At 40.8% G+C, this 18,924-nt stretch overlaps 1 protein-coding gene across 1 annotated transcript in view; it reads right to left on the reverse strand.

Annotated features, from left to right (window-relative positions):
• The window catches only part of LOC133043053 (uncharacterized), a 285,837-nt gene that overhangs the window by 206,015 nt on the left and 60,898 nt on the right, over positions 1-18,924 (reverse strand). Inside the window, 3 exon segments of the mRNA XM_061123943.1 lie at positions 5,351-5,659; positions 5,760-6,068; positions 9,620-9,934. Coding sequence (XP_060979926.1) covers positions 5,351-5,659; positions 5,760-6,068; positions 9,620-9,934 — 933 coding nt within the window.

Here is an 18,924-nt window from a genome sequence, read left to right on the forward strand (position 1 = left end):
GAGGAGATAGGGAATCTACCTAAAAAAAGAATTTAGAATAATGATAATAAATATGATCCAAAATCTTGAAAACAAAATGGAGTTACAGATAAATAACCTGGAGACAAGGATTGAGAAGATGCAAGAAATGTTTAACAAGGACCTAGAAGAAATAAAAAAGAGTCAATTAAAAATGAATAATGCAATAAATGAGTCAAAAACACTCTGGAGGGAACCAACAGTAGAATAACAGAGGCAAAAGATAGGATAAGTGAGGTAGAAGATAAAATGGTGGAAATAAATGAAGCAGAGAGGAAAAAAGAAAAAAGAATTAAAAGAAATGAGGACAACCTCAGGGACCTCTGGGACAATGTGAAACACCCCGACATTCGAATCATAGGAGTCCCAGAAGAAGAAGACAAAAAGAAAGGCCATGAGAAGATACTCGAGGAGATAATAGCTGAAAACTTCCCCAAACTGGGGAAAGAAATAGTAACACAAATACAAGAAACCCAGAGAGTCCCAAACAGGACAAACCCAAGGTGAAACACCCCAAGACACATATTAGTCAAATTAACAAAGATCAAGCACAAAGAACAAATCTTAAAAGCAGCAATGGAGAAACAATAAATAACACCCTGGGGGGGTTCCCATAAGGATAACAGCTGATCTTTCAACAGAAACTCTTCAGGCCAGAAGGGAATGGCAGGACATACTTAAAGTAATGAAAGAGAATAACCTAGAACCCGGATTACTGTAGCCAGCAAGGATCTCATTCAGATATGAAGGAGAATTCAAAAGCTTTACAGACAAGCAAAAGTTGAGAGAATTCAGCACCACCAAACCAGCTCTTCAACAACTGCTAAAGGGTCTTCTCTAGAAAGGAAACACAGATAGCCTCCAACTAATAAAAAATTAAAAAAAAAAAAAAAAGAAGAAAGGAAACACAGAAAGGCTGTATGAACGTGAACACAAAACAACAAACTGAATGGCAACAGGACCATTCTTATCAACAATTACCTTAAATGTAAATGGGTTGAATACCCCAACCAAAAGAAAAAGACTGGCTGAATGGATACAAAAACAAGACCCCTATATATATTGTCTACAAGAGACCCACCTCAAAGCAAGGGACACATACAGCCTGAAAGTGAAGGGCTGGAAAAAAATATTTCACACAAACGGAGACCAGAAAAAGCAGGAGTCGCAATACTTATATCAGATAAAACAGACTTCAAAATAAAGGCTGTGAAAAGAGACAAAGATTGACACTACATAATGCTCAAAGGATCAATCCAAGAAGAAGATACAAGAATTATAAATATATCTGCACCCAACATAGGAGCACCACAATATGTAAGGCAAATGCTAACAAGAATGAAGGGGGAAATTAACAATAACACAATAATAGTGGGAGACTTTAATACCCCACTCACACGTATGGACAGATCAACTAAACAAAATTAACAAGGAAACACAAACTTTAAATGACACAATGGTCCAGCTAGACCTAATTGATATCTATAGGAAATTTCACCCCAAAACAATCAAGTTCACCTTTTTCTAAAGTGCACACAGAACCTTCTCCAGGATAGATCACATCCTAGGCCATAAATCTAGCCTTGGTAAATTCAAAAAAAAATTGAAATCATTCCAAGCATCTTTTTGGACCACAATGCAGTGAGATTAGATCTCAGTTAAGGGAAAAAACTATTAAAAATTCAAACATACGGAGACTAAATAACACGCTCCTGAATAACCAACAAATCATAGAAGAAATAAAAAAAGAAATCAAAATACGCATAGAAACGAATGAAAATGAAAACACAACAACCCAAAACCTATGGGACACTGTAAAAGCAGTACTAAGGGGAAGGTTCATAGCAATACAGGCTTACCTCAAGAAAGAAGAAAAAAGTCAAATAAATAACCTAACTCTACACCTAAAGCAACTAGAGAAGGAAGAAATCAAGAACCCCAGGGTTAGTAGAAGGAAAGAAATCTTAAAAATTAGGGCAGAAATAAATGCAAAAGAAACAAAAGAGACCATAGCAAAAATCAACAAAATGAAAAGCTGGGTTTTTTTTTTTTTTTTTTTGAAAAGGTAAATAAAATTGACAAACCATTAGCCAGACTCATCAAGAAACAAAGGGAGAAGAACCAAATCAACAAAATTAGAAATGAAAATGGAGAGATCACAACAGACAACACTGAAATACGAAAGATCATAAGAGACTACTACCAGCAGCTCTATGCCAATAAAATGGACAACTTGGAAGAAATGGACGAATTCTTAGGAAAGTATATCCTTCCAAAACTGAACCAGGAAGAAATAGACGATCTTAACAGACCCACCACAGCGCAAAAATCGAAACTGTAATCAGAAATCTTCCAGCAAACCAAAGCCTAGGACCAGCTGGCTTCACAGCTGAATTCTATCAAAACTTTATAGAAGCGCTAACACCTATCTTACTCAAACTCTTCCAGAAAATTGCAGAGGAAGGTAAACTTCCAAACTCATTCTGTGAGGCCACCATCACCCTAATACCAAAACCAGACAAGGATGCCACAAAAAAAGAAAACTATAGGCCAATATCACTGATGAACATAGATGCAAAAATCCTTAACAAAATTCTAGCAAACAGAATCCAACAACATATTAAAAAGATCATACATCATGACTAAGTGGGCTTTATCCCAGGAATGCAAGGATTCTTTAATATCCACAAATCAATCAATGTAATATACCACATTAACAAATTGAAAGACAAAAACCATATGATTATCTCAATAGATGCAGAGAAAGGCTTTGACAAAATTCAACATCCATTTATGATAAAAAAAAAAAAAAAAAAAAACCCTCCAGAAAGCAGGAATAGAAGGACCATACCTCAACATAATAAAAGCTATATATGACAAACCCACAGCAAACATTATCCTCAATGGTGAAAAATGGAAAGCACTTCCCCTAAAGTCAGGCCAAGACAAGGGTGCCCACTCTCACCACTACTATTCAACATAGTTTTGGAAGTTTTGGCCACAGCAATCAGAGCAGAAAAAGAACTAAAAGGAATCCAGATAGGAAAAGAAGAAGTAAAACTCTCGCTGTTTGCACACGACATGAACCTCTACATAGAAAACCCTAAAGACTCCACCAGAAAATTACTAGAGCTAATCAATGAATACAGTACTGTTTCAGGATATAAAATTAACACACAGAAAGCCCTTGCATTCCTATACACTAACAATGAGAAAACAGAAAGAGAAATTAAGGAAACAATAGCATTCACCACTGCAACAAAAAGAATAAAATACTTAGGAGTATATCTACCTAAAGAAATGAAAGACCTATATATAGAAAACTATAAAACACTGATGAAAGAAATTAAAGAGGACACAAATAGATGGAGAAATATACCGTGTCCATGGATTGGAAGAATCAATATTGTGAAAATGACTATACTACCCAAAGCAATCTATAGATTCAATGCAATCCCCATCAAGATACCAATGATATTTTTCAAGAACTAGAACAAATAATTAAACAATTTGTATGGAAATACAAAAAACCTCAAAAAGCCAAAGTATTCTTAAGAAGAATGGGACTGGAGGAATCAACCTGCCTGAATTCAGGCTCTACTACAAAGCCACAGTCATCAAGACAATATGGTACTGGCACAAAGACAGAAATATAGATCAATGGAACAGAATAGAAAGCCCAGAGATAAATCCACGTACCTACGGACACCTTATCTTCAACAAAGGAGGCAAGGATATACAATGGAAAAAAGACAACCTCTTCAACAAGTGGTGCTGGGAAAACTGGTCAACCACTTGTAAAAGAATGAAACTAGAACACTTTCTAACACCATACACAAAAATAAACTCAAAATGGATTAAAGATCTAAATGTAAGACCAGAAACTATAAAACTCCTGGAGGAGAACATAGGCAAAACACTCTCCTACATGAATCACAGCAGGATCTTCTATGACCCCCCTCCCAGAATATTGGAAATAAAAACAAAAATAAACAAATGGTACCTAATTAAACTTAAAAGCTTTTGCACAACAAAGGAAACTATAAGCAAGGTGAAAAGACAGCCCTCAAAATGGGAGAAAATAATAGCAAATGAAGCAACAGACAAAGGATTAATCTCCAAAATATACAAGCAACTCCTGCAGCTCAATTCAAGAAAAATAAATGACCCAATCAAAAAATGGGCCAAAGAACTAAACAGACATTTCTCCAAGGAAGACATACAGATGGCTAACAAACACATGAAAAGATGCTCAACATCATTCATTATCAGAGAAATGCAAATCAAAACCTCAGTGAGGTACCATTACATGCCAGTCAGGATGGCTGCTATCCAAAAGTCTACAAGCAATAAATGCTGGAGAGGGTGTAGAGAAAAGGGAACCCTCTTACACTGTTGGTGGGGATGCAAACTAGTAGAGCCACTATGGAGAACAGTGTGGAGATTCCTAAGAAACTGGAAATAGAACTGCCATATGACCCAGCAATCCCACTCCTGGGCATACACACCGAGGAAACCAGATCTGAAAGAGACGCATGTACTGCAATGTTCATCGCAGCACTGTTTATAATAGCCAGGACATGGAAGCAACTTAGATGCCTATCAGCAGAAATGGGTAAGGAAGCTGTGGTACATATACACCATGGAATATTACTCAGCCATTAAAAAAAATTCATTTGAATCAGTTCTAATGAGATGGATGAAACTGGAGCCCATTATACAGAGTGAAGTAAGCCAGAAAGATAAAGAACAATACAGTATATTAATGCATATATATATGGAATTTTAAAAGATGGTAACGATAATCTTATATGCAAAACAGAAAATGAGACACCGATATACAGAACAGACTTTGGGACTCTGGGGGAGAAGGCGAGGGTGGGATGTTCTGAGAGAATAGCATTGAAACAAGTATACTATCAAGGGTGAAACAGATCACCAGCCCAGATTGGATGCATGAGACAAGTGCTCAGGGCTGGTGCACTGGGAAGACCCAGAGGGTTGGAATGGGGAGGGAGGTGGGAGAGGGGATCGGGATGGGGAATACATGTAAATCCATTTCTGATTCATGTCAATGTATGGCAAAAACCACTACAATATTGTAAAGTAATTAGCCTCCAACTAATAAAAATAAATCAAAAATTAAAAAAATAATAATAAAATATATTATTCCCCTTCACATTTCTTGCCCTGACCTGAAAAATGAATGAACAATGAGAAGAACCACATTTCACTGTGGACTTTTGAAGTCCATTTTCCCTCACTCTCTGCTCTTGGGGACATTTCACTCCAGGAGCATCCTGAGTACCAGTAGCCTTTCCCCATCTCTTACCAGAGCAGATCACAGAGGCCATGTTGCCATGGGACCAGTCAGGACCACCCAGGGCAGTCACAGGGCAATTCCACAGGAAGGACTCTGCACCCGAGCAGTGAAATCGGGCTGTTAAGACCTGATCACCTCCTTCCACAAAGTGTGGCCCTCTGGGGGTGGAGATGGCGACTCCACAGCCGAGCTGACGACAGACGACATTGGCATTGGCCAGACTCCAGTGGGAGGCACAGAGAGCTCTCCATCGTCCAGAAATGTTCATCTCCACCTGCCCCTCACACTGAGAGGAGCCGTTTGTCATGAGCCGGACTTCTGAGTATGCTGGTAGAAAAAGGCATGATTTCAGCAAAATCTCATGATTTCTCACCTGAACAGAGTGTGCAGGGAGGCTAAGTCCTGACTTACATCTCACCTGAACAGACAACCTGAACAGCTCCACTGTGGTGACAAGTGCCCCCTGGACAGGGCACTCTGGGGCAAAACTGGAGCTTAGGCTCCTCCCCCTTACACCTAAACTCTTCAGCCCAGATCCGGCCATCAGACTCTCTGAAGGGCACATGTCCCAGCACAGACACAGCTTTGCCACATCCCAGCTCTGCACAGATGACGTGGGCAGTGGGAAATGTGAAGTTTCCATCAGACACCGGAGTCCAGTGTCCTCCAGAATACACTTCAACTCGCCCTGAGCAGGGTCCATCCCCTTCAACCAGATGCATAAATCCTAAGAGAAAACAACAAATGAAAACAATAAACCCAGTGAGTGTCCATGATCCAGTCTTGACAATTGGAAACAACATGTCACGAGCAATCATGTAAAAGCTTATCTTTTCCAGGAGTGTGGCATGGAGAGAGAATATAACAATTACTGTCAAATTGCATTTTTCTTGAGCAGGTTTCTGAAGAGAAACCTATTAGGATTTTCAGTTTGGAATGACTTGATTTCTAAGAGTGTATATTTTGAGGTTGGATAGGATTGTGAATTCCTCATCTAGGGGCCTGGAAACCACAGAACCCAAGGAAACTGCACTGCAGTGGGCATAAGACCTGGGTGCAGAGCTTAACTAACCCAGAGTGAGGTAAATTCATGGGATTCAAGAGGTTAGAGGCTTAGAGACAGACAAGGTTAGAAGACCATCTTGAGATTTCTGGGGGTAGATTTCCAGCCGGTTTTCTCTCAGGAGCCAAGACTCAAGTGTCTGAGGATTAGGAAAATCATGAGGGCTGAGTTTGTGAATGCAGGCCAGACTGCAGACAGACTTATGGCTCATGGGAGGAAATTTAGTTTATTATTATGATTTCAAGTTTTTATATCTCATAATTTTTGATGATGAAAAATTTCAAGAATTTCTTAGGTAACCTGATTGTGAAAAGAAATTTTCCATAGATGAGTTTGATACTAAAAAAATCTCAGAGTCATAAGAGAGGGAGGAGCTGGTCCTAGCCATCTTTCTTGAAAGCCTAGGATATATGGATGAACCTGGAAGACAGTGAATTCTCAGTGAGAGAATGCAAAAGAGTTTGAGTTTGATTACTTCAAATTAGGGGGTTTTCTTCCAAGACATGGAAATCTTAGCAAATGCTAAGGAGTGATGGTAATGGATACCTTTTGATCTTATCTGTATGCTATATATTCCTTTTCTATTTGGATTGTTGAGATAAGAAGACAGCATGATGTATAACAGGGAAGTGAGAGGAGGAGAGCAGAGAGCAAAGAGCCATGTATAGCTTGCTGCTGCTGCTAAGTTGCTTCAGCCATGTCCCACTCTGTGCGACTCCATAGATGGCAGCCCACCAGGCTCTCCCATCCCTGGGATTCTCCAAGCAAGAACACTGGAGTGGTTTGCCATTTCCTGCTCCAATGAATGAAAGTGAAAAGTGAAAGTGAAGTCGTTCAGCTGTGTCTGACTCTTAGCGACCCCATGGACTGCAGCCTACCAGGTTGCCCCATCCACGGGATTTTCCAGGCAAGAGTACTGGAGTGGGTTGCCATTGCCTTCCCCCCATGTATAGCTTAGAGATATCCAAATAGCAAAAGCCTCAATATGGATGAAAGATAGAAAGATTTGGGGGAAATACCAGTCCAACATGTTTTTAACATGTTCTGTGCTCCTCTCAACCTCCACCTAACCCTGATGAAAAGTAAAAAAGTGAAAGTGTTAGTCACTCAGTTGTGTCTGACTAGCAGCAGGCCAGGCTCCTCTGTTTATGGGCAGAGATACTGGAGTGGTTAGCCATGCCCTCCTCCAGGGGATGTTCCCAACCCAGGGATCGAACCTGGGTCTCCTGCACTGCAGGCAGATTCTTTACCATTTTAGCCCCCAGGGAAGCCCACCTAACCTTGATACCTATTCCCATTTCTTCCACTGCAGACAAGAGAAAGCAATCATTTTGTTGTTGTGATGCAGGCTCTTCCTAGTTGTGACATTCAGCAGCTTCCATTATTGGGAGCATGAGTGCTAGACCTCTAGGACTCAGTAGTTGTGGCACATCAGCTTTCTAGTTGTGGGACAGGGGCAAAGTGGGACAGGACTTAGTTGCTCTACAGCATGTGGGATCTTAGTTTCCCACTAAGGGTCGAACCAGCATCCCCTCATTTGAAGACAAATTCTTAACTCCTGGACCACCAGGAAGTTCATAAGAAAAAGCAATCTTAAGGGCTACAAATGGATGGAAAGGAGACTCTGAAAGGTAAGAATTTCTGTAGGAGTGGAGTGTGTTATGGTGTGTGTGGTAGGTTAAACTGGAACTGTCATGTTGCAGGAATGTTGGGAGATGCTGGGAATGTAAATCACAATAAAACATTGTTCTTATCTTTGTGCAGCTTTAGTTCTAGTGCAGGAGAAAAACAAGTAGGCAGTTTAAAGCCCCCTGAAAACTTCATGAGAGACTTGGATAACTAAAAAATAACAAGGATTCTTTACAGAACTATTTATTTATATGAATCAGCCCCATCTAAGACAAAATGAAAGTTATACTCAAATATATCCTCAGCTGGTCTCTTGCTATATGGATATCCTGTATCCTTAGGCACATGTGGCATCCTCCACACCACACCTAGACCGTCAGTGAACTCTACATGGGCCTTCCTCAGCTCCCATTTCCATTCCCTCTCTCCTAGCTACTATATCTTTTACCTTCTTCAAAGATTATGCTTGTCCCCTTACTCCCATTCTTATCAAATAAGCCCTTGTCTTATATTATTAAAGTCATCAGATATAAACCTACCATAAACCACACCAACTAATATTTATTGCCTCCACTACTGACTTGTCAGTGCATGGCTAAGTGTTCCTCCAAAGTTCAAGTTTACATGGGTGTTTTAAAAGAAAAAATGCAGAGAGGATCTTTTCTAGTAACAAAGAAAGGAGAACTTAAGACTCAGACCATTCATCCACAATTCTTTGGTCCTACCTGAAAATTTACATCTAAATTTGCAAAAGAGACTTACAATTTGGCAAAAATCCATCAATTCTTCTTGGATTTGTTTAGTATATCCTCTGTGCCTGCACTCCCAGGAACCTAGTGCAAAATAGTGTCTCACACTGTATGTACAGAAACCATTCCACTCAGGAAGGTACATCCTCATTCTTGTTCTTCCCTCTCATGGGCTCACTGTGCAAAGAAAGTGTGTGATGATTTGCAAATGTTTCAATTAAAAAAAAATCCCAAATAATATTTAGGAAGTTTGAAGTTAATTGAGGTGACAGATGATACTAGATCAAGTAAGACCACTGGAGGAGAAAAGAATAGCAGAGACTAATAAAGAGGACAAGGAGATCCAACCAGTCCAACCTAAAGGAGATCAGTCCTAAGTGTTCATTGGAAAGATTGAGGTTGAAGCTGAAACTCCAATACTTTGGCCACCTGATGTGAAGAGCTGACTCATTTGAAAAAAAACCCTGATGCTGGGAAAGATTAAGGGCAGGAGGAGAAGGGGACGACAGAGAATGAGATGGTTGGATGGCATGACCGACACAATGGACATGGGTTTGGGTGGACTGTGGGAGTTGGTGATGGACAGGGAGGCCTGGCATGCTGTGGTTCATGGGGTTGCAAAGAGTCGGACACGGCTGAGCAACTGAACTGAACTGAACTGAATAAAGAGGAAAGTAAATGAAGCTTATGACTCACAGATGCTTTATGCACTGGGGAAGGACTGGTAGATATCTTAGACCACTCTAGCCCACCTATCTCCAATTATCCTTATGTTGCGATCCCTGCTTTCTTGGTAATTTCCATTCTCTCAGCCATTGGACTATGTTAAGATCATACCTGAGCAGATGACTCCTGCATCCTTGTTATGCCTGCAGTTATGTCTCCCCCAGCCCTGGGAAGGGCACTTCCACATGTGGGATTCATTTCCTCCACATTTCACTTCTGCCAGCCAGATGGGCCCTGATCCTGCCCCAAAGTGAGCAGACCCCTTGGCATTGAGAGCTTCTCCACAGCCCAGCTGCCTGCACACCACGCGGGCATCGTCCAGGTCCCAGCCGTCATCACAGATGGTGCCCCAGGAGTCCTGGTAAAGAATTTCCACTCTCCCGGCACAGGGACCATCCCCATTCACCAGGCGGAGCTGTCTGCTGTCTGAGGAGAGAGAAATGGGACATTGACAAGAGGAATGAGAAGGGTCTTCTGGTCTTGTGGGACCCTCACCTGAACAGTGGGGCACACTATCCTTGAGGCTGCAGAGTCTGCATGTTCAGACATGATGCCCCAGCATCTGGGTCTGGTTCCTTATGGCAATGATAAGAGACTAATAACGTTGAAAATGGGCAAAAGACAAGCAATATTACTCAACTGAGTAGGGTGAGACAGAAGTAGTAACCTCTGATCTGTCGAGTTCTGCAAAGCATCTGAGAAAGATATTCAGGCATTGTTTGTCTCTCTACCCAGAGCAGTTGAATGAATTCAGAGCCACAGGAATGGGCTGACTGCTGGATGGATTCCTTACAAACCACACACATGTTGGTGCTGTTGACCTGAGAGTTAAAGCGATTATATTAATGGGCATGGAGTCAGGAACTGACCTCATCAGAAGCCTCAAGGAGCAGCCATGAATCCTCTACCATTAGAATCATTCTCCTCGGTACAGTCAGACAGAAATGGAAAACAAATGGTCCGTGAGACACCATGGTTTACCCCAGAATATTTCACTTAGGATTCTAGGATTCAGACTCCAGCTCTGGACACTTATTTTCAAAAAATGTTATCTCTTTGAGTAGACTGGGCAAACTTGTATGAGAGATGAAGCTAGATGATATTAACATTGGCCAGATTCCCCAGGGAATCATAGAAGGTTGTTTCTTCTCCCAAAAGTAATAATCTCTTTGGACTTTGTGTCAGGAATCACTGTTATTTTAAATTTTAAGTTATTTGTTCTATAGGATAAAAATATCATGCATTTTTAACTTTACCACGGAGCAGAAATAGGTTTTATTTCTGTTCTGAAAGCACTTGAACAAGCAATATTGACAAACTCACCATATTACTCTCTCCTTATATACACAAAAATTGATGCAAAGAAAGCTTACCTAATGTCTAGCAGTGTTGTACTTTTAATAAATGATGAGTAGAGAAAAAATCTAAAGTTTTCTAGTTTCGTGAAGAATGGAGAAGTTCGTAGCAGGCCAATGGTCCTGCTAGATATAACCAAAACAGATGGAAAATGTAATAAATAAAAGTAAAGGTATTAGACATTTGTAGACACAGTATGGACTGGATGTGCTAAAATTCTAAAGAGTGGAGATCATTTCAGTGTTAGACAAGGGTCTACAGCTTCTCTTTCTCTGTAGGAATTTCCCAGTTCTGTGTGGGTTAATGGGTTAACCCTGGGTTAATGGTTCAGAATCTGGACCCAGGCAAGCAGAGGACTCTTATTCGGACACAGAAGCCAGCATAATTTGGGGTTACCTGGTGCTAGGGTGACAAAATTGGAGTCTTGAGAGCCTCTCTCAGAGAGCAGGTTTTCTCCTCAAATATGTGCCCTGTACACAAGCTATGATGGGCAGGAGGTCAAAGAACTAAGTCAAAAACCTTAGAGAGTAGAGTGGATATTCCCTCATTTTCTTGGGTGCCAAGCTATCAAAACATCCAGGCTCTCAAATGAAATCTCTGAAAGCCCATAACATAGGGACCGAGAAATCAGAGGCAGACTGAGTGCTACCAAAACCACAACCCAGACTTGTTACAGATCAGTTCTAGGTTGTATTTAGATATTTGAGTGATATGCACCCTTTCCCCTACCTGCCTAGTAGAACAAAAGTGTGAATCTTTGCAGGTGTTAGAAAATGTATGGTGAGTAGCTTATCTTTTCGTATGTAATTCAGTAGAAAACTACATAGCATTTGAAGAAGTGAGATGACTCGACAAGTAACAAAGTGAAAAGAAGATGAAAGATTCAGAGACACATATGATAGAGATCCTCAAATCAGTAGATAAAGATTTTACCTAGTAATATGATCAATGTATTTAGGAAAAGCAGAGAAGAGAAAAAAAGGGTGAACAGATGAAAAAAGTTAACAAATAATCATAAATAAAAAAATATCAAAGGAAGAGTTGCCAACTGAAAGTAAAATAGTTGGAATTAAGAGATGAATGCATATGTTTAAAAGAATTTTAGATAGAACTTGGCACAGAATTAGAGACATAGAGGAGTCCTAGAGATAAGAGATGAGAAGAAGAAAGTGGAGGAGGAGAAGAAAGAAGAGGAGGAGAAGAAAAACAGAGAACTGTAGAAGTACTATCTTAAGATGTAATGATTGAGCATTTCTAAAAAATGAATAGAAGTGGGTAAAAACTGCCACACCTACTAAAGCTGCTGAAAAATCAAAGGAAAAAAAGGAAAATCTGGAAAAATTACAGATGTGTTTAATACAAAAGAATGCAAAGGAGTGAAAAAGGAACATAAATCAGGTGGGATAATTAAAAGCAAATGATAGATACTAACTCATGAATATCAGTGATTACATTTACAGTAAATGGGTTAGATCCTTCAAATTAAAGCCAATCTAGATAAAACAATAAAATTAATGTAAATGGTATTTGCAAGATACTCACCTTACATTAAGAGAGCAAAGAACAGTTGAAAGTAAAATGATGGGGAAAATGTATATGCTATGTGAATACTAACCATAAGAAAACTGGAGTAGCTATATTAATGACATGAAAAGTGGGCCTTAAGGTAAGATACACTAATTGAATTAAGAAGAGAATTTGCATGATTATAATGGGACAAATCCTTAGTAAAGATATTACAAATATCAAAATCCAAGAAAGATGTTAGAACATAGGTTTCAAATAAATTTAACAGAATGGAAAGATGAAACAGACAAAATTATTAATGCAATCAAAATGGGGAAAGTTTGAACATATTTTTCTCAACAGCATGAAGACCAAGAATACAAAAAAGAAGGAAGATAATAGGAAGGGTAAATGACACAACCAGCACAACTAACTAGATAACATATATTGAAAAATGCACCCAACAATGAAAGAGTTCACATTATCTAAATGCAGTAGGAGCATTTATCAAAAATGACCATATGATAAGGCAAAAATTTTCAGATAATTGAATTCATACAGTGTATTTACTTTGACAACAGTGACATTAAATTAAGAATTGATAAGAAAATATAGTTAGCAATCCCTGTTCGGGAAATTAAGGAACATCCTTTCCAAAAATACATGTGTCTGGGAATAAATTTAAAAATTAGAAAATATTGAGAAATGATGATAATATTTATGATAATATCAGTTCAGTTCAGTTCAGTCACTCAGCCGTGTCTGATTCTTTGCGACCCCATGGACGGCAGCATGCCAGTCCTCCCTGTCCTTCACTAATTCCCAGAGTTTACTCAGACTCATGTCCATCTTATCCTCTCTCATCTCTTTCTCCTCCCGCCTTCAGTCTTTTACAGAATCAGGGTCTTTCCCAAAGAGTCAGTTCTTCGCATCAGGTGGACAAAGTATTGGAGCTTTAGCTTCAGCATCAGTTCTTTCAATGAATATTCAGGACTGATTTCCTTTAGGATGGACTGGTTGGATCTCCTTGCAGTCCAAGGAACTCTGAAGAGTCTTCTCCAACACCACAGTTCAAAACCATCAATTCTTCAATGCTCAGCTTTCTTTATAGTCCAACTCTCACATCCACACTTGACTACTGGAAAAACCATAGCTTTGACTAGATGAACCATTGCTGGCAAAGTAATGCCTCTGCTTTTTAACACGCTGTCTACGTTGGTCATAGCTTTTCTTCCAAAGAGCAAGTGTCTTTTAATTTCATGGCTGCAGTCACCATCTGCAGTGAGTTTGGAGCCCCCCAAAATAAAGACTGTCACTGTTTCCACTGTCTCCCCATCTATTTGCCATGAAGTGATGGGACCAGATGCCATGATCTTAGCTTTATGAATACCCCACCGTCCAAGAGCAGAGAAGCACCAGCAAGACAGTAGATGCTGGAGCAGTGGCTCGGCGGTGCTGGAGAGACTTTGAGGAGATACCCCCTGTCCAAGGACAAAGAAGAAGTCCCAGCAAGATGGTAGAAGGGGCGATATCACATTTAGAATCAAACTCCATACCCGCCAGAGATGCTCAAATGTCTCAAACACACCTTGTGTGCACCAGGACCCAGAGATTCCAAAGAGACTGAACTGTGTTGGAGTATCTCCTGTGGAGGTATGGGTCAGCAGTGGGCTGCCACAGGGGCAGGGTGCTGGGTGCAGCAGACTTAGTCTGGCATAAGCCCTCTTGGAAGAGGTCGCCATTAACCTCAACTTGGAGCTGCCAGAACTTACACAGGACTGAGAAATAGACTCTTGGAGGGCACAAACACAACCTAGTGCACTAGGACCCAGGAGAAAGGAGAAGTGGCCCCACAAGAGACTGACCCACACTTGTCCATGAGTGTCCAGAAGTCTCCAGCAGAGGCGTTGGTCAGTGGTGGCCTGCTGCAGGGTTGGGGGCACTGAGTGTAGCAGTCCCTGCCTGGGAACTTTTGAAGGAGGTCATCATCTTCATTACCTCCACCATAGTTTGGTCCCAGATAAATAGCAGGGAGGGGAAACATCCCCACCCATCAACAGAAAATTGGGTTAAAGATTTATTGAGTATGGCCCCACCCATCAAAACAAGACCCAATTTCCCCCTCAGTCAGTCTACCCACCAGGAAGCTTCCATAAGCCTCTTATCCTTCTCCATCAGAGGACAGACATAATGAAAACCACAATCACAGAAAACTAATCAAACTGACCACATGGACCACAGCCTTGTCTAAATCAATGAAACTATGAACCATACTTTGTAGGGCCACCCAAGACAGACAGGTCATGGTGAAGAGTTCTGACAAAATGTGGTCCACTGGAGAAGGGAATGGCAAACTATTTCAGTATTCTTGCTTTGAGAACCCCATAAACAGTATGAAAAGGCAAAAAGATAGGACACTGAAAGATGAACTCCCCAAGTCAGTAGGTGTCCAATATGCTACTAGAGATCAGTGGAGAAACACCTCCACAAAGACTGAAGAGATAGAACCAAAGCAAAAACAACACCCAGTTGTGGATGTGACTGGTGGTGGAAGTAAAGTCCGATGCTGCAAAGAGCAATATTGCATAGGAACCTGGAATGTTAGGTCCGTGAATCAAGGCAAATTGGAAGTGGTCAAACAGGAGATGGCAAGAGTGATTGTCTACATTTTAGGAATCAGTGAACTAAAATGGACTGGAATGGGTGAATTTAACTCAGATGACCATTATATCTACTACTGTGGGCAAGAATCTCTTAGAAGAAATGGAGTAGCCCTCATAGTCAACAAAAGAGTCCAAAATGCAGTACTTGGATGCAATATCAAAAACGACAGAATGATCTCTGTTCGTTTCCAAGGCAAACCACTCAATATCAGGGTAATCCAAGCCTATGACCCAACCAGTAACACTGAAGCTGAAGTTGAATGGTTCTATAAAGACCTACAAGACCTTTTAGAACTAACACCCAAAAACAATATCCTTTTCATTATAGGGGACTGGAATGCAAAAGTAGGAAGTCAAGAAACACCTGGAGTAACAGGCATATTTGGCCTTGGCGTACAAAATGAAGCAGGTCAAAGGCTAATAGAGTTTTGCCAAGAGATGCACTGGCCATAGCAAAACCCTCTTTCAACAACACAAGAGAAGACTCTACACATGGACATCACCAGATGGTCAACACCGAAATCAGATTGATTATATTCTTTGCAGCAAAAGATGGAGAAGCTCTACACAGTCAGCAAAATCAAGACCGGGAGCTGACTGTGGCTCAGATCATAAACTCCTTATTGCCAAATTCAGACTTAAACTGAAGAAAGTAGGGAAAACCACTAGACCATTCAGACATGACCTAAATAAAATCCCTCATGACTAGGCAGTGGAAATGAGAAATAGATTTAAGGGACTAGATCTGAAAAGCAGAGTGCCTGATGAACTATGGATGGAGGTTCGTGACATTATACAGAAGACAGGGATTAAGACCATCCCCATGGAAAAGAAATGCAGAAAGGCAAAATGGTTGTCTGAGGAGGTCCTACAAATAGCTGTGAAAAGAAGGGAAGCAAAAAGCAAAGGAGAAAAGGAAAAATATTCCCATTTAAACGCAGAGTTCCAACACCTGCAGCTGAACTCCAGAAAAATAAAAGACCCAATCAAAAAGTGGGCCAAAGAACTAAACAGACATTTCTCCAAAGAAGACATACAGATGGATAACAAACACATGAAAAGATGCTCAAAATCACTCATTATCAGAGAAATGCAAATGAAAACCACAATGAGGTACACGCCAGTCAGGATGGCTGCTATCCAAAAGTCTACAAGCAAAAAATGCTGGAGAGGGTGTGGAGAAAAGGGAACCCTCTTACACTGTTGGTGGGAATGCAAACTAGTACAGCCGCTATGGAAAACAGTGTGGAGATTTCTTAAAAAACTGGAAATAGAACTGCCATATGACCCAGCAATCCCACTTCTGGGCATACACACTGAGGAAACCAAATCTGAAAGAGACACGTGCACCCCAATGTTCATCGCAGCACTGTTTATAATAGCCAGGACATGGAGGCAACCTAGATGCCCATCAGCAGACGAATGGATAAGGAAGCTGTGGTACATATACACAATGGAATATTACTCAGCCATTAAAAAGAATTCATTTGAATCAGTTCTAATGAGATGGATGAAACTGGAGCCCATTATACAGAGTGAAGTAAGCCAGAAAGATAAAGACCATTACAGTATACTAATACATATATATGGAATTTAGAAAGATGGTAATGATAACCCTATATGCAAAACAGAAAAAGAGACACAGATGTACAAAACAGACTTTTGGACTCTGTGGGAGAAGGCGAGGGTGGGATGTTTCAAGAGAACAGCATCAAAATATGTATATTATCTAGGGTGAAACAGATCACCAGCCCAGGTTGGATGCATGAGACAAGTGCTCGGGCCTGGTGCACTGGGAAGACCCAGAGGGAGCGGGTAGAGAGGGAGGTGGGAGGGGGAATTGGGATGGGGAACACATGTAAATCCATGGCTAATTCAAGTCAATGTATGACAAAATCCACTTCAATATTGTAAAGTAATTAGCCTCCAACTAATAAAAATAAATGAAAAAAAAAAAAAAAATAAATGCAGAGTTCCAAAGAATAGCAAGGAGAGATAAGAAAGTCTTCCTCAGTGATCAATGCAAAGAAATAGAGGAAAACAACAGAATGGAAAAGACTAGAGATCTCTTCAAGAAAACTAGAGATACCAAGGGAACATTTCATGCAAAGATCGGTTTGATAAAGGACAGAAATGGTATGGACCTAACAGAAGCAGAAGATATTAAGAAGAGGTGGCAAGAATACACAGAAGAACTGTACAAAAAAGATCTTCATGACCCAGATAATCTCGATGGTGTGATCACTCACCTAGAGCCAGACACCCTGGAATGTGAAGTCAAGTGGGCCTTAGGAAGCATCACTAAAAACAAAGCTAGTGGAGGTGATCGAATTTCAGTTGAGCTATTTCAAATCCTGAAAGATGATGCTGTGAAACTGCTGCACTCAACATGTCAGCAAATCTGGAAAACTCAGCAGTGGCCACAGGACTGGAAAGGTCCATGTTCATTCCAATCCCAAAGAAAGGCAATCACAAAGAATACTCAAACTACCACACAATTGCAGTCATCTCACACGCTAGTAAAGTAATGCTCAAAATCCTCCAAGCCAGGCTTCAGCAATACGTGAACCGTGAATTTCCAGATGTTCAAGCTGGTTTTAGAAAAGGCAGAGGAACCAGAAATCAAATTGCCAACATCAGCTGGATCATCAAAAAAGCAAGAGAGTCCCAGAAAAACATCTATTTCTGCTTTATTGACTATGCCAAAGCCTTTGACTGTGTGGATCACAATAAACTGTGGAAAATTCTGAAACAGATGGGAATACCAGACCACCTGATCTGCCTCTTGAGAAACCTATATGCAGGTCAGGAAGCAACAATTAGAACTGGACATGGAACAACAGACTGGTTCCAAATAGGAAAAGGAGTACGTCAAGGCTGTATATTGTCACCCTGCTTATTTAACCTATATGCAGAGTACATCATGAGAAACGCTGGGCTGGAAGAAGCACAAGCTGGAATCAAGATTGCTGGGAGAAATATCAATAACTTCAGATATGCAGATGACACCACCCTTATGGCAGAGAGTAAAGAGGAAGTAAAAAGCCTCTTGATGAAAGTGAAAGAGGAGAGTGAAAACGTTGGCTTAAAGCTCAACATTCAGAAGACTAAGATTATGGCATCTGGTCCCATCACTTCATGGCAAATAGATGGGGAGACAGGGGAAACAGTGGCAGACTTTATTTTTGGGGGGCTCCAAAATCACTGTGGATGGTGATTGCAGCCATGAAATTTAAAGACGCTTACTCCTTGGAAGGAAAGTTATGACCAACCTCAATAGCATAGTAAAAAGCAGAGACATTACTTTGCCAACAAAGGTCTGTCTGGTCAAAGCTATGGTTTTTCCAGTGGTCATGTGTGGATGTGAGAGTTGGACTGTGAAGAAAGCTGAGCACAGAAGAATTGATGGTTTTGAACTGTGGTGTTGGAGAAGACTCTTGAGAGTCCTTTGGACTGCAAGGAGATCCAACCAGTCCATCCTAAAGGAGATCAGTCCTGGGTGTTCATTGGAAGGACTGGTGATGAAGTTGAAACTACAGTACTTTGGCCACCCCTGCGAAGAGTTGAATCATTGGAAAAGACCCTGATGCTGGGAGGGATTGGGGGCAGGAGGAGAAGGGGACGACAGAGGATGAGATGGCTAGATGGCATCACTGACTCGATGGACATGGGTTTGAGTAAACTCTGGGAGTTGGTGATGGACAGAGAGGCCTGGTGTGCTGTGATTCATTGGGTTGCATGGAGTCGGACACGACTGAGGGACTGAACTGTACTGAACTGAGAGTTTCCCAAAGAAGAGAGACAGAGTCTTCTGACTGGAGGGATCAGGAAGGAATGGAGAGATCAGGAATGGATGTGGGATCAGGAAGGGATGGAGAGGTGAGCTTTACT

Source organism: Dama dama, chromosome 22 (assembly GCF_033118175.1).
Source record: "Dama dama isolate Ldn47 chromosome 22, ASM3311817v1, whole genome shotgun sequence".
Classification (NCBI taxonomy): domain Eukaryota; kingdom Metazoa; phylum Chordata; class Mammalia; order Artiodactyla; family Cervidae; genus Dama; species Dama dama.